The 12987-nt window shown below is 46.4% G+C and overlaps 1 protein-coding gene across 4 annotated transcripts in view; it reads left to right on the top strand.

Moving 5' to 3' along the window:
• The first annotated feature begins 2613 nt into the window (after positions 1–2613).
• The window catches only part of PRKCA (protein kinase C alpha), a 365760-nt gene continuing 355386 nt past the window's right edge, over positions 2614–12987 (top strand). The window contains exons 1-2 of one of the 4 annotated variants that reach the window (XM_082371752.1): positions 2614–7517; positions 10718–10749. In XM_082371752.1, the coding sequence (XP_082227878.1) occupies positions 7345–7517; positions 10718–10749 (205 nt within the window). In that variant the 5' untranslated portion in view covers positions 2614–7344. The remainder of the gene's footprint in view (positions 7518–10717; positions 10750–12987) is intronic. The other 3 variants (XM_082371750.1, XM_082371753.1, XM_082371751.1) reach the window with 3 other exon arrangements.

Here is a 12987-nt window from a genome sequence, read left to right as displayed (position 1 = left end):
TGAGGTGACCATTTCAGTTAGCCAAGGTCATCCCCAGACATTCCAAAAGAGAAGAAATCTGGAACTATGACACCAAGAATGACTTTTCTCCTGAATGCCTGTGGAGTTCGGCTGTTTTTAATAGACGCGCTGCCACAGACTCCAAAATATGGACCACACCACTGTGGCATTAAAATTATTTTGAGCTGAAGTCATTTGAGAGTCACAGATGCAGGAAGAGGCTTTTTCTCTGAACTTCCTTATCTATCTAAAAGCAGATCCTTGCAAAAGGACTCAACTATCATAAATCCCCTCCCTGGGAGTTTCACAACTTTTATCACTGGAGATGGAATCAATGGGGTAAGAGATCACCTAAACAGACCTTGTCACAAAAATACCATATTTCCCATCTATTTTCCTAAGGGCCCATTTATCTTTGACTTTACATAAGTGCCCTTTGGTCCCCTTCTCTTCTCCTATTAAGACGGAATATGAGCCTCAAGTTCTAACCACCTCTTTGAGTAACATTTTTCTCTTTGCTTCTGTGTACATGGGAAAAAAATTGGCCTTTTCTCCTCTTAATTTCTTTTGTCAGTTTAATTCACATGCCCCTGTCACTCAACCTAAGAGAGTAGAGAAAAAGGTTTTTTTCCCCAATACCTATCAACCGTATTTAGTCAACATAATTATTTGACATACCTGTTTACTATTCCCTCTCCAGGGTCATTCCCATGATCATAAAAACATGAGGTTATCTTCCTATAAAAAAATGTATTTAGATTTCAGTGACCACCCTCCACTTTTTAAAAACTTTTGCTTGCAACAGTACCCCTTAATCTCTGACTTCAGTTTCTTCCCCCGCCCCCCACTTTTTTTTTTTGGCGGGATCTTAGTTCCCCCACCAGGGATCGAACCCGCGCCCCCTGCAGTGTCTTAACCAATTAAGCACAGAGTCTCAACCACTGGATCGCCAGGGAAGTCCCCTCCCCTCTTTAAAGGGCCTCCAAGCAAGCTTTGACACACTCCCACCTCTCCACTGAAACTGTCGTTCTGTTCACTGTTTATCCCCAATATCCTATAACAGTGCCTGAGCATAAGTGCTCAACGCATATTTATTAAATAGTGTTTCTGAATGCTTTTTCTAGTCTTCTTTCTTGGTAGAGTTATATCTTGTATGGAAATTTGAATGACATTTGAAAGGATTCCAAGGCTTTGGGAGGTATCACCATTCTAGTTCTAAGGCCACGCCAACTACAGAAACAATTGCAGATTGTACAGTTTGCCAGAAAAATTAAGTGTGCATTCAAAAGAAGCAGGCTGTCATCGCTGCACTGACTCTTGTGAAACAGCCCCTCCCAAGGGGAAGTTGGTGTGCCACGTCACTTACTGATTTACCTAGATAAACCTCGTGGGACAAACCTTCTGAGCAGCTTCTCCAGGTTTTCCTGGAATCTTTGCCCTATGTCGATTGGTGGGAGATGTGCTATTTTTACTCCATGACTGAGTACAGCAGGAAACATCCAAACTAAAACAAGATCAAAGTTTTGAAGGTAGTCATGCCTGTGCGTTAAATAAGAGCTGTCATCAAAATAGAAGTGAGAGTGTGGATGAGTTAAATTTTCCTGGGTGGAAGTGTCCACAGACTTCCCTCTCCCACTCAAATCACCAAAGAGAAGGTAAATTACACAAAGGCAGATATATATATATATAGTAAACACAAGATATGAACATTCCAGGGCCCAGCATTCACTGTTAAACAAAGGCGTTGAACCCAGTGATTGCCCGCACTCTCCCTCTGCTCAACCACCCTGATGCTCACTTCCACCCCAAACTACCTTTTTTTTTTTTTTAAAGAGGACACAAGTGGAAGCAGTTAATTTTTTTTTAAAATTTATTTATTTATGGCTGTGTTGGGTCTTCGTTTCTGTGCGAGGGCTTCCTCTAGTTGCGGCAAGCGGGGGCCACTCTTCATCGCGGTGCGCGGGCCTCTCACTGTCGCGGCCTCTCTTGTTGCGGAGCACAGGCTCCAGACGCGCAGGCTCAGTAGTTGTGGCTCACGGGCCCAGTTGCTCCGCGGCATGTGGGATCTTCCCAGACCAGGGCTCGAACCCGTGTCCCCTGCACTGGCAGGCAGACTCTCAACCACTGCGCCACCAGGGAAGCCCCCAAACTACCTTTTTTAAAACCGTTGGTTCCTAGACTTTCTCTGATGCAAAATCATAGAAGGAGGACGGAAGGCCTTACCCTGAAGGGAAAGGTAGAGGGAGGTTTTGTTGAAAGTGATATATAATAAAGAGTACAAAAAAAATAGTAAAGGAGAGGAGGAGTAAAAGTCCCTCTAGCTGGGGGCAGAGGAGGGGATACCTTTGGGGGTGGGTGGCTTCTGAGAGACTACTGAGAACGTGGAGGGTTCCGAGTGAATGTGGCGGGTGTGGGGGAGGAGAAGAAAAAAAGAGGGCTTGAACAGTCTGCTCGGAAGCACCCACCGCACACATGGAGCCCCTGAGTGCTGTGGGGCTGGAACTAAACTTGACTCTCACACCTACTGGACACAGCATGCTTGTCTAGCCTCCGGGCAAAGGCGGCTGCGCGCCCTGCGGGAGGGCCCACGGGCTCCTCCCCTCATCTTCGAGTTCACCTGTTTATTTGGACTAGTGGACTTAGCTATTTAGCTTTAAACATGTTCACAGTTTTGTTGAGTACAGGATTGATTTAAGTTAGCTGTACGCATATTTATTTATTTTATTTTTTGACCGAGCGCCACATGGCTTGCGGGATCCTAGTTCCCCGACCAGGAAACGAACCTGCGCCCCCTGCAGTGGAAGCGTGGAGTCCTAACCACTGGACCGCCAGGGAAGTCCCTGTATGCATATTTAAAGTCTACAGTTGGGTGAGTTTTGATATGTGAATATCTGTGAAGCCAACAAATAATGAACATAACCACCCCACCCCCAAAGTCTCCTCCTGGAGTTGATATTTTGGCATGTTTTGCCTTGTTTTAAGGTTTTATGGATATTATCTAGAGATCGAGAGATAAGGTAGGGGACAGATGAAACAGGATTCGTCATGAATTGATAACTGTTGGAACTGGGGGACAGGTACATGGGATTTGTAGTTTTGTCACTTCCATGGGCTGATACATCCCCCAGGCAGGTTCAGGGAAGCAACTAAGTAACTGCTCCCATTCCCATTAAATTCTAGGTGAATGGAAGACTATGAGAGTTGCTTGGGTCCTCTTGCAACTAGTTTTTTCAAAGAATCCAGGCCTTTCATAGAAAGCACTTTAAGGGTGAGGGTGGCGGGAAATGCAGTAGGTTTAAAACATGAACGCCAGCTTACATTTTTGGTACTCCTTCCGCGGGTCATCTCTTGCTTCCTAAGTCACAGCCACTGGGAGTGGAGGGAACGGCATCTGTCACTTCTGGAGGAATAACGGGCCCCGAAGAGGGGGGTCTCACCATTCACTTTCTCCGAAACGCATGCTTGGTAAAGCTGAGACCCACCATCCTACCTTGCATTTGTAGGAGACTTTAGGATTTACTACCCACCATCTGGTTTTATTTATATTTATATACATTTATATACATGTATCATAGGGTTAAATGCTTAAGAAAATCCTAGGATAGTTATCAATATCTCCGTTTTTAGATGGAGAGAGAGAGACTTGAGAAGTTAATTTATCCAAATTACACAAATCAGTTAGTGCTGAAGCTCGGACTCGAACCCAGGCTTTCTGGGTCCTCCATCTGGTTTGTGCCATGGCTACTGGAGAAAACCTGGGAGAAAGTGGAGGAAAAACACTTTGTGGAGGAAGCAGAAACCTTGGACCCCTAGAAGCTTCCTTGGGCAGTCCACTCAGGAATTTAACTTCTAGTTGTGGATTGGGGCTAAGGAGGAGGTGAGGGTCAGCAGCTGAAAACACTTCCCGAGCATTTCACATGCAAATTAGTACCATCTCTACTCCACACAACAACAGTGAATTTCTGGCAATAAAACCTTTTGTGTTAAAAATAACAAATACCTCCTTTTGGCGACAACATTGAAAATTATGGTTTCCAATGCCCTTTCAAAATGTGAGCCCTAGGCCAAAGGCTTCTCTTCCTGCACAGAAAAGCATTTATATTCCCACCATCCAGAGAGGGTCACTTAAATGAACATTTTGCCATGTATACCTTTGTATACACCTGTGTATACATGCACAAGCATATTTATATCATATAGATGTGGGTGTACATACATTTTAAAAAATGGCATCTCTGAATATCGTTTTACATCCTGCTTTCCCTTTCCAGGGAATTATAGGCTTCTTATAATACAGTATATCTAATTAGGGATCGATGATATTTTGCTTTGAGGTTTTCCAAAAGTCTGGTCCAGGCAGCACCTCTGCAAAGAGTGCTGGGCTTCCTCCTCAAAGTCAGGGGTCACAGAGGAGGGCTCTCACAAACTGTGTGTTCAGTCTACCACATCTGCTCTCCTGCACTTCCCCCAGGAAACAGCAGACTCTAAAATCATTGCTAACGTCCATGTCTGACTGACCACTCCACCTCCCCAGGGGTACCCCTTTCTGGAATCCCCTCCATTTTAGTGCCACCATGGAGATCCTTCTCAGGTGGGCTGCCGGGGCTGAAGCTGAATCTGGCCTCTGTACTTGGATGCCAAATTAAATCTCGGAGACAGGGTTTTGGGTGAAGTAGAAAAGGATAGTTTTATTTTGCCAGGCAAAGGGGGACACAGTGGGCTCATGCCCTCAAAACTGTGTATCCCGACCTGGAGGGGATAGCGAGGAGTTTTCTAGTAATAGTTCAAAGAGCCCTGGTCAGCTCGTGGACGTTCTTCTGATTGGTTGGTGGGGAGGTAATCAGCAGTCGGCATCATCAGCCTTCTGGGTCCACCGGGTCTGGGGTCTACGTGCTTGTGGGCAGCATGCAGTTAACTTCTCCCACCTGGAGGGGGTTTCAGTATCTGCAAAACAGCTCAAAGATATTACGTGTGTATCCTTTGAGGGGGGACCGACAACCTGCGCCAAGGCTGCACTATTGTTTCTTGACTGCCCCTCCCTTGTCTCTGCATCCCCTCCCTTCCCTGATTAGCAACTGTTTGAACCTGCCCGTTGGAACTCAGGGAAGGTCCTGGAGGCTGAACGAAGCCTATTTCCTGTAATTGAGAAGTGGGGGACACAGAAAGGCTTTTGTGCCCAGGAGTGCCCAGGGTCTGGCTCGGTTTCAGGGCCACTTGTGGCCCACACTCTCATCTGTCCTTGCCGGGGGTGGTGTTCCACTGCCCGAGGATTCCCCGCCCCAGGTGTATCCCCACACCCTGCGCCACAAGTGAGCTCATCTGTAGGCAATAGAGCACTCAAGCTCAGCCCAGCCATCAGTCAACAAACTTCCAGTGAGTTCTCGCCCTGCCCATAAGGAACGACAGTAAGCACTGAGGCAAGAGAGCAAAGCCACAACCAGAAAGAAAAGAGATATTGTCTCTCTCTGGTCTCCCCACTGCTGAGATCAGTGGCTCCACTCGCACACAGGTGATGGCCAGGCTGCTGCCAAGGTCCACTTGGTTCTTAGCTCATCTTGCCTGTCAGTGTGCTCAGAGATCACCCCATCTGCAACTCCTCCCTCCAGCTCTCCCATATTTTTCTTCTGTCCTTATATCAAGGTTTCAGGGAAACAGAAGGAAGCTTGTCTTCATAAAAGGTGTGAGGACCTTGGTCTTAGATGCAGAGACAGCTGTGAGGCAAGAATCTGTGTCTCTTTCTACCGTGTTCCACGTGATTTACAAGTATTAAGCCATCAACAACCATGGTGTGAGACGCTTATGGTGTTTTGTGGAGAATTTGCTCAATATTCCCGACATTCCCTGCTTTTCATTCCTTTTTTTTGCCCCCTTGGACTGGAGGGGGCCACCACGACTGGCAAAATTTCTGACCAGAATAGCAAGCAGGTGCAATCTCTTTAAGCTCCAAGTACATTGGGGGGAGAGATTGCAAGTGAGCCAGCAAAGTGCATGCCCCATTAAGGGCGGGTCAATAACTAACACGTGTCAAAACATAAAAGACAGTCCTATCATCACGCGTTCAACTGGGCAATCTTAAAAAATGGTAGCCCTATTTGGTCTATGTGATATGCTCTAAGATAGTATAGATTTTAGGAAAGCTTTCTTGCTTTTTTAAACCCCTCGAAGGATTAAACATGTTCCCTTTCTCGCTGTCTTCAGTAGATGAAGTTGTTTTGTGAATTTAGTGAATCTGACGACGAAATAAAACAGTAATGAAACATTGTTTCCCTCATGTATTTTAGCATCCTCCAGGCAGAACTAATGAATATTCAGCAAGTGATTAGTTGGTACAACCCCACGTGCGTCCCCGAAGACCCATGCCAGCCACCCTTTCACAAGCAGTTTTACTTGGTAATTTACAAACGTACTGGCTGCGCTCTGCACCTGCCGGTACTGCAGTTGTTAGCCTAGGATGCAAAACGATTTCTAAATTAAGGTTCTGGACTTGTAAAATAAAGAAAGCCTGATCACCCACTATTTAACTGTGGTAGCCAATGAGTAACGGGATAAACAACCAGGACGAGTCCTTTAACCGTCCTAACATCCAAATAAGACGTCTACACAAGACGCAGGTGAAGCACAATTCAATTGGAGACATGTGAAAGGGCCCGTGTTCCCTGATTGAAAGTAGCTCCTTTTCTCCTGCGGTGTATAATAAACAGCGTGGTGGCCCGGGAGGGGCGGGGCTTGCATATTGGAGCCAGGTGAAACCTCAAATTGATGCAAGCTTATAAAAGCCGGGCTCTTGTCCCAGTAACACGGTGAGTCTTGGAAGCCGGAGAGGTAAGTGGGCGTCCGAGCGCGGCGAGCGGAGGCTGCAAGAAGCCACGTCCCGGGACGCGGGGCTGCGCTGAGGAGGAGGAGGACGACAAGCTGGACGGAGTGAGCGGTGGACGGAGAGGAGCGGAGCGGGCGGCCCAGGGGAGGAAGGCTGGGCGAAGGAGGAGGCGGAGGCGGCGGCGGCGGAAAACAGGCCCGCCTCCGCGGCGTCCTCCAGTTCACAGGCCCGGGCGGCCCCTCTGCTTCCCCGGCGGCGCGGAAAACGCGGGGGCGCCGACTCCTCCAGCGCCGGCGCGCCCCCGCCCGGCGCGCCTCCGCCCCCGCCCGCCCGGGCCGCGCTCGGAGCATGCGCGGTGGGCGGGCCGCCTCCGCCGCCCGAGTCGGAAGCGCGAGCGCCGGCGCCGCTGTCAGTGCGCGAGGGGCAAGCAGCGCGCCCGCGGCTCAGCTCCGGCCCGACTCCTGCCGCGCCTCGGCCGCCGCCCGCGCCCCCCGCTCCCGGCGGAGGCAGCAGGCGGTGGGGGGACCATGGCTGACGTCTTCCCGGCCAACGACTCGGCGGCGCCTCAGGACGTGGCCAACCGCTTCGCCCGCAAAGGGGCGCTGAGACAGAAGAACGTGCACGAGGTGAAGGACCACCGCTTCATCGCCCGCTTCTTCAAGCAGCCCACCTTCTGCAGCCACTGCACCGACTTCATCTGGTAGGTGCGCGCGGGAGGGCGCGGGGCCGGTCCTCCCCAGGCTTGGCCGCCTCTCCCGGGGAACTTGGGCAGCCGCTGGGAGTCCCAACTCGCCCGGGACGCCACGCGCGCCGGGCAGAACGCACGCGGGCAGGACTCCCGGGAGTCGCCGCCCGGCCGGCCGCCCCCCGCCGCGGCAGGGGCGACACGGAGGCCCCCCACCCCTCCCCGGCGCCCGCGGAACAGCCCGGGAGCCTCCGCGGGTCAGGGCCGAGCGCCGTGGAGAGTCGGAGGGCGGGTCCCCGGGGTAAGAGCCTGGGAGGCGGCAGGCGGCGGCTGCGCGGCGCGGCCCGGGCGGGGGGCGAGGCGAGCCGGGCCGGGCGCCTCGCGGGTGTGGACGCGGCCTTTCCCCTCGGGCTCGGGCTCCGGCTCCGCTGCAGCCTTGGGTCTTGCCCGCTGCAGCCCGTACCTGTTGGGCATGGAGTGGCTCCGGCTTCCCTGCGTGAGCCCGGGGAGAGCGGACAGGCGACCAACTGTTGAGAGCGTGCGGGGGAGGAGGAGCGAAAGGGAGCCGGTAAAGGGCAGAAGGGTAGAGGGAGTCCTTTAAAATAAACCCCGTCAACACGGGGTCACGCTGGTAAAATCCAGCGTGTGAGGATAGAGCCCTTATTTAAGAAAAGTGCTGGTAGGCCTGAAGGTGCCAGAGTTCTGGTAACTTTCAATGAACGGAGACAGTAACTCGGGAGTCCCCGGGGGTTTACGGGAACTGGGTAAGTGGTGGGCTTCAGAGGGGGGTCTCTGAATCCTGTGAAACTTAAAGGAAATCGCGTATGTGCTTTCTTCTGATGAGAACTAGCTTTTATTAACTGACTTTTTCACAGAGGTCAGTGCCCCCCCCCCTCAATTTTTTTTTTTTTTTTTTAAGAAAGCTGAAACTAAAGGCAGTCTAAATGCTCCAGTTGGAGGAGCAGTAGTTTCTTTTCGATTAGGTTGCTAGCCACCTTGCCTCTTCTACTTCTTCCAGGATGTAGGACGCCCTCCCCAAGTCAGATATGTCTAGGGTTCCTTAACTCCTACCCCCCCCCCCACCCTCAGACTGGGGAATGGCACCAGGGTGACAATACAGAGTGCGCCCTGCCACCGGCCAGCTGGCATATGGATCTTGCTGGGGCCCTCTGGAGAACGCTACCTGGATGCATCACATCTGGGGGAAATCATCTCTAAGGGCAAGTCCCACAAACATCGTGTTAATAGGTGTTTAACTTTTCCTTTGTGCATGGCTTTATCTGAATCCATCACACCTGGGAAAATCATCTCTAAGGGCAAGTCCCACAAACGTGGTGCTAATTAATAGGTGTTTAACTTTTCCTTTATGCGTGGCTTTATCTGAATCCATCACACCTGGGAAAATCATCTCTAAGGGCAAGTCCCACAAACATGGTGCTAATTAATAGGTGTTTAACTTTTCCTTTATGCGTGGCTTTATCTGAATCCATCACACCTGGGAAAATCATCTCTAAGGGCAAGTCCCACAAACGTGGTGCTAATTAATAGGTGTTTAATTTTTCCTTAATGCTTGGCTTTATCTGAATCCATCACACCTGGGAAAATCATCTCTAAGGGCAAGTCCCACAAACGTGGTGCTAATTAATAGGTGTTTAACTTTTCCTTTATGCGTGGCTTTATCTGAATCCATCACACCTGGGAAAGTCGTTTCCAAGGGAGAGCCCCACCAATGTGGTGCTAATACAGTGCTTAATTTTCTTTTAGAAATCAGCTCAAAAGTACACTGATGAAAAGCACAGCTACCTCCATGAATGGTTTCCAATGTGTAGTCAGTGTATGAAGCAGTTGTGCCCCAAGGAGCACATAGGTAACTGTAGATAAGACTATTTAAGTTCTTGGAGCATCAGGGCAGAGAGGAGATTGCTGTTTTAGTTAAGGGGAGGTCTTCAGCCTCATGTATCAGCTGTGAAATTCCATTAAAAGGGAACAGCTAGACTACTGATTACTTTTGCAGGAAGTAGGTAAGGTAGAAAAGGGACTTGCAACATATATATCCAGGCTAGCTGAAGACTTTCCACTATCAATTGCTAGCCCCTGGTGAACTGATGTGGCATGTCAGGTCACCAGGTGTAACGTGAGTGGAAAATAAAGATCTCCCCGTCCTCTTTCTCCTGGAGTAATCCCTGAAACAGTTCTCTGCTTAGCTGTAAAGCAGCCCCTTGGAAGTTCCAGGAAAATATTCCCCAGCATTGTCGAGCAGTGGTTTTAATTTTTCAGTTTTCTTCTTTGGGTCCTTGATTTACAAGTCATTTAAATAATAAAGCACTGATATTTTAAAACTAAGTGCGTTTAAGTATTTTCTGGGTGGGGATGACTAAGTTAATTATAAAGATATGTGAAGTGCTTTGTAAACTTAAAATGCTATGTAAAGCAAGAGATTATGACTCATAACCTTCTGAGAATTTTAATGTAGTTCATCCTAGTTGGAATGGTGTTTGTAATTTAACGTCCACGTCAGGGTTTTCTGCTTAGAAAGTAAATTCTCTAAAGTAATTTACAAGAATAAAATAGCTCCAGAATGTGCTTTGGACGCTATTGGTTCTCAGTAAAATTAGATCATAATCTCACATGCAAAACATAGGGCTGATACTTTGTAAAATGTGGCTCCTTTAAGCCAAAGTTTAATGTTAAGAGTGGTGCTGCTTGGTAATCTCTACACAAATAATGCTTAAATTCAGAACAAATGATGAAGCTGATTTTTAGTTATCTTCAGGGAGAAACAATTTTCAGTTGGTCTCTAGGGACCAAATTCAGCCTTTTTTTTTTTTTTTTTTTTTTTTTTTTTTTTTTTAAACCATAAGGTCAGGCCCTTCTTGTTACCTGAATGTTGTAGCCAACAACTTTATAGTCATGTTCTTGTCTTGAAATTTAAGTATTGGTAACAAAGTGTAAAAAAAAAAAAAAAAAAAAAAAAAAAAAAAACGAAAACAAAAAAAACCCTTGAATACGTTGAAACAGTTTAGTGAGCCTTTGGAGGCCAGATTTTTTCAAAGTTGCATTGACCCTGTGCTCTGAGCTATTTAGGCATGTTTTCCTGTCACATCATTGGGTTTCATGTACAAACCTTTAACTCTAGAAAGCTTTGTTACATAACTGGCTTAAGATATGGTATCCAACACAAAATATGTTAAGAAATCTTCTTGTTTGTTTTTCAGGGGGTTTGGGAAACAAGGCTTCCAGTGCCAAGGTAAGCTGCCATGTTGGATTTTATTTTCGAGTACAGCATGAAATAAGCATTCCAGACAGGAACGGTGTTTCCAGTCATCTTTTCTTTGATCCCCCCCCCAAAAAAACATTGTTTAGATGTTCTCAAAATATGAGAACTGTAAATTTGGGCCTTAAAAAAATTGTTTGGTATTGCCTAGTAATCTGCATATAGAGCTGCCTTTTCCTTCAAGGGAGAAACCTTCCTGTAACTTATTTTTTTTGCCAAGAACATTCTTGTCAGAAATTGCTGTCTTTGTGTGGGTGTTCAGAAAAAAATGAAATCACTCTGTGTGTGGCTTTTCTTTCTTCCTGTTTTTGTTCATCTTTTACCTAGGCATTGGGTTGGACTCCTAATTTTGGGCCGTACAGTGCACACCAGTAAGTTGTTTCTGGTTTTTGATGGCTGATTGTCATCTGGAACAAAGTTGGCACGTTTTAAGGCGGCTGCAGCATGAGGCACGTTATTTCATCTGATACTCTCCATTGCATCCACAAAGAAATCCCTTTCCTCCTCTGATCTGTAGTTGCATTTTACACACTCCAGATATCTAACTTTTCATATTCTTCTGTTGAAACATTTTTTTAGAATGCCTTATTGCTTGTGAAGGCATCCCAGGTTCATTAGCCCACCTTCTGGCTCTCCTCACTGTCTATATTATGTTTACTTAGTTCTGGTTACAATTTGCTATCTGGGCTTCGGTTTATTAGGGCAAGTGGAAAGTACATTCTAGCCTGGAAAATATTATCCTAACACTGTTTAATATTAAGTGCGTTAGAGACACACGGGGTGTACTTCCTGTAACTTTAAAATTGTGCTCGTTAAGTTGGTTACCATTTAAAACCTGCATGCTTGTGAACTTGTTATATGCCTTTTCCTAAACACTGTTAGATGCAGGTATTTTATGTATAATCTATCTGTATTCTACTTTCCTTCACATTGTGCTTAACACCCCGATTGAATAAATTTATTTGGAGAGTCACATTGAGAAATCAAGTTGAGTCCTTTGAAAAAGAATGAAAGGCGTGTTTCCAGTCTCTTTAAGAGATGAAAGGAAGATGTGACTCTTTCCACTTCTCAGAGTTGTGGACCTGAACTTCATAGGCAACGTTTGAAGTCTTTGAACATGATTTTAGGAAATTTAAAGACGTAACCTTGTGATTCTGGGCTAATGTGATACCTATCTCCTGTCATTCTTGGTAATGTGTTTGGGTGGAGACCTAGGGAAACTCATAAGAAAAATATTTACTAAATGTTCTAGATAACGCACAAGAGAAAGGAGGTAGTTATGTAGAAAATGAGTTTTTTAAATACACAGAACCTAGGATAAGGTTTGTCCCTTTGAGACCTGCAGGTTTTGTTGGTGAAATCGGAGAGTGGCCGTACTGGGCTACAGCAGCACCTGAATGGTTTTCTCAGCATCTATTGAACTTTCAGTGGATGAACAGGTTAATCTCACGTCGATCACTCCCTTTTACCTTAATTATAAAAGTGCTACTCATAAATTGCCCCAACACTATATATAAAAGTGAAATCTTGTTTCCTTTCCCACCCTCAGGAATAACTTCTATTTAAGACATCCATTCATTCACTTATTTACACATACTTTTTAAAAAAGAGATCAAAATTTTCAGTCATTCTGCACCTTTTTTTTTTTTAGCAGTAGGTGGTAGGTATCCTTCCATATTAAAACATCAGTTCTTCCTTATTTGTATGTGGAAATAGCAAATTGATTCACCTGTCTGAGACATTTTAAATGTTTCTAAGTTCTCTACTATTGTAGTACAAATATAGCTGTCAATATCCTTGGACTCTAGGTATTTCTGCAATAGATACATAGAAGTGTGTGGATACCTTTTAAACTGCAATGAGCACAGCTTAAGTTGCTCTCCAAAAAGGTTCCAATTTGTTTTTTCAGTATCAATATGAGAGTACCCCTTTCTCTTCACTCTTACCTGTATTGGATAATATAAATTTTCATTTTTGCTCTGGTAGGTGAAAAAGGGCCTCTTTCGAATTCCATCTCCTGTGTAAGGTTGAGCACTTCTTCCAACATGTTTTAGCCCCTTGTATCTGTCCTGTGAATTTCCTTATATTTGAAATTCAGGGTTTACAAACCAAACTCTAGCAGTGAACGTGTGCTCTATGCAGTATTCTTTGCTTTGAAGAATTAAACTCGATCCCTTGAATGAGTTCCCTTATTGCATTTACAGATGTTTA

Source organism: Balaenoptera borealis (genome assembly GCF_965194805.1).
Source record: "Balaenoptera borealis genome assembly, chromosome: 20".
Taxonomy (NCBI): Eukaryota; Metazoa; Chordata; class Mammalia; order Artiodactyla; family Balaenopteridae; genus Balaenoptera; species Balaenoptera borealis.
This window is presented reverse-complemented; position numbering and strand designations above follow the sequence as displayed.